Here is a 377-nt window from a genome sequence, read left to right on the forward strand (position 1 = left end):
GTACGCTGCCGTCGCAGAGATTCTCCAACATCTGAGGGAACAGTTTCCCGCTCACTCACAGCACGCCAAGGTACGTGAGCGCTCCGAGTACTCAGCCGCTTCAAGTACTCAGGTGCTCTGAGTACTCAGGCGCTCCGAGTACTCAGGCTTTGGAGTACTCAGGCTTTGGAGTATTCAGGCGCTCCGAGTACTCAGAACTTTGAGTATTCAGGCTCCGAGTACTCAGGCATTGGAGTGCTCACGCGCTTCGAGTACTCAGGCAGTCCCAGTACTCAGGCTCCGAGTACTCAGGCACTCCCAGTACTCAGGCTCCGAGTACTCAAGCACTCTGAGTACTCAGGCGCTCCGAGTACTCAGAGGCTCCGAGCAACTCGGCG

At 56.8% G+C, this 377-nt stretch overlaps 1 protein-coding gene across 1 annotated transcript in view; it reads left to right on the forward strand.

The window, feature by feature from the left end:
• Nucleotides 1-377, forward strand: part of anapc5 (anaphase promoting complex subunit 5) — a 5,434-nt gene that overhangs the window by 3,411 nt on the left and 1,646 nt on the right. The window contains exon 11 of the mRNA XM_008336895.3: nucleotides 1-70. Within this exon, the coding sequence (XP_008335117.1) occupies nucleotides 1-70 (70 nt within the window). The remainder of the gene's footprint in view (nucleotides 71-377) is intronic.

The sequence above is a fragment of the Cynoglossus semilaevis genome, chromosome Z (genome assembly GCF_000523025.1).
Source record: "Cynoglossus semilaevis isolate Cse_v1.0 chromosome Z, Cse_v1.0, whole genome shotgun sequence".
NCBI lineage: Eukaryota > Metazoa > Chordata > Actinopteri > Pleuronectiformes > Cynoglossidae > Cynoglossus > Cynoglossus semilaevis.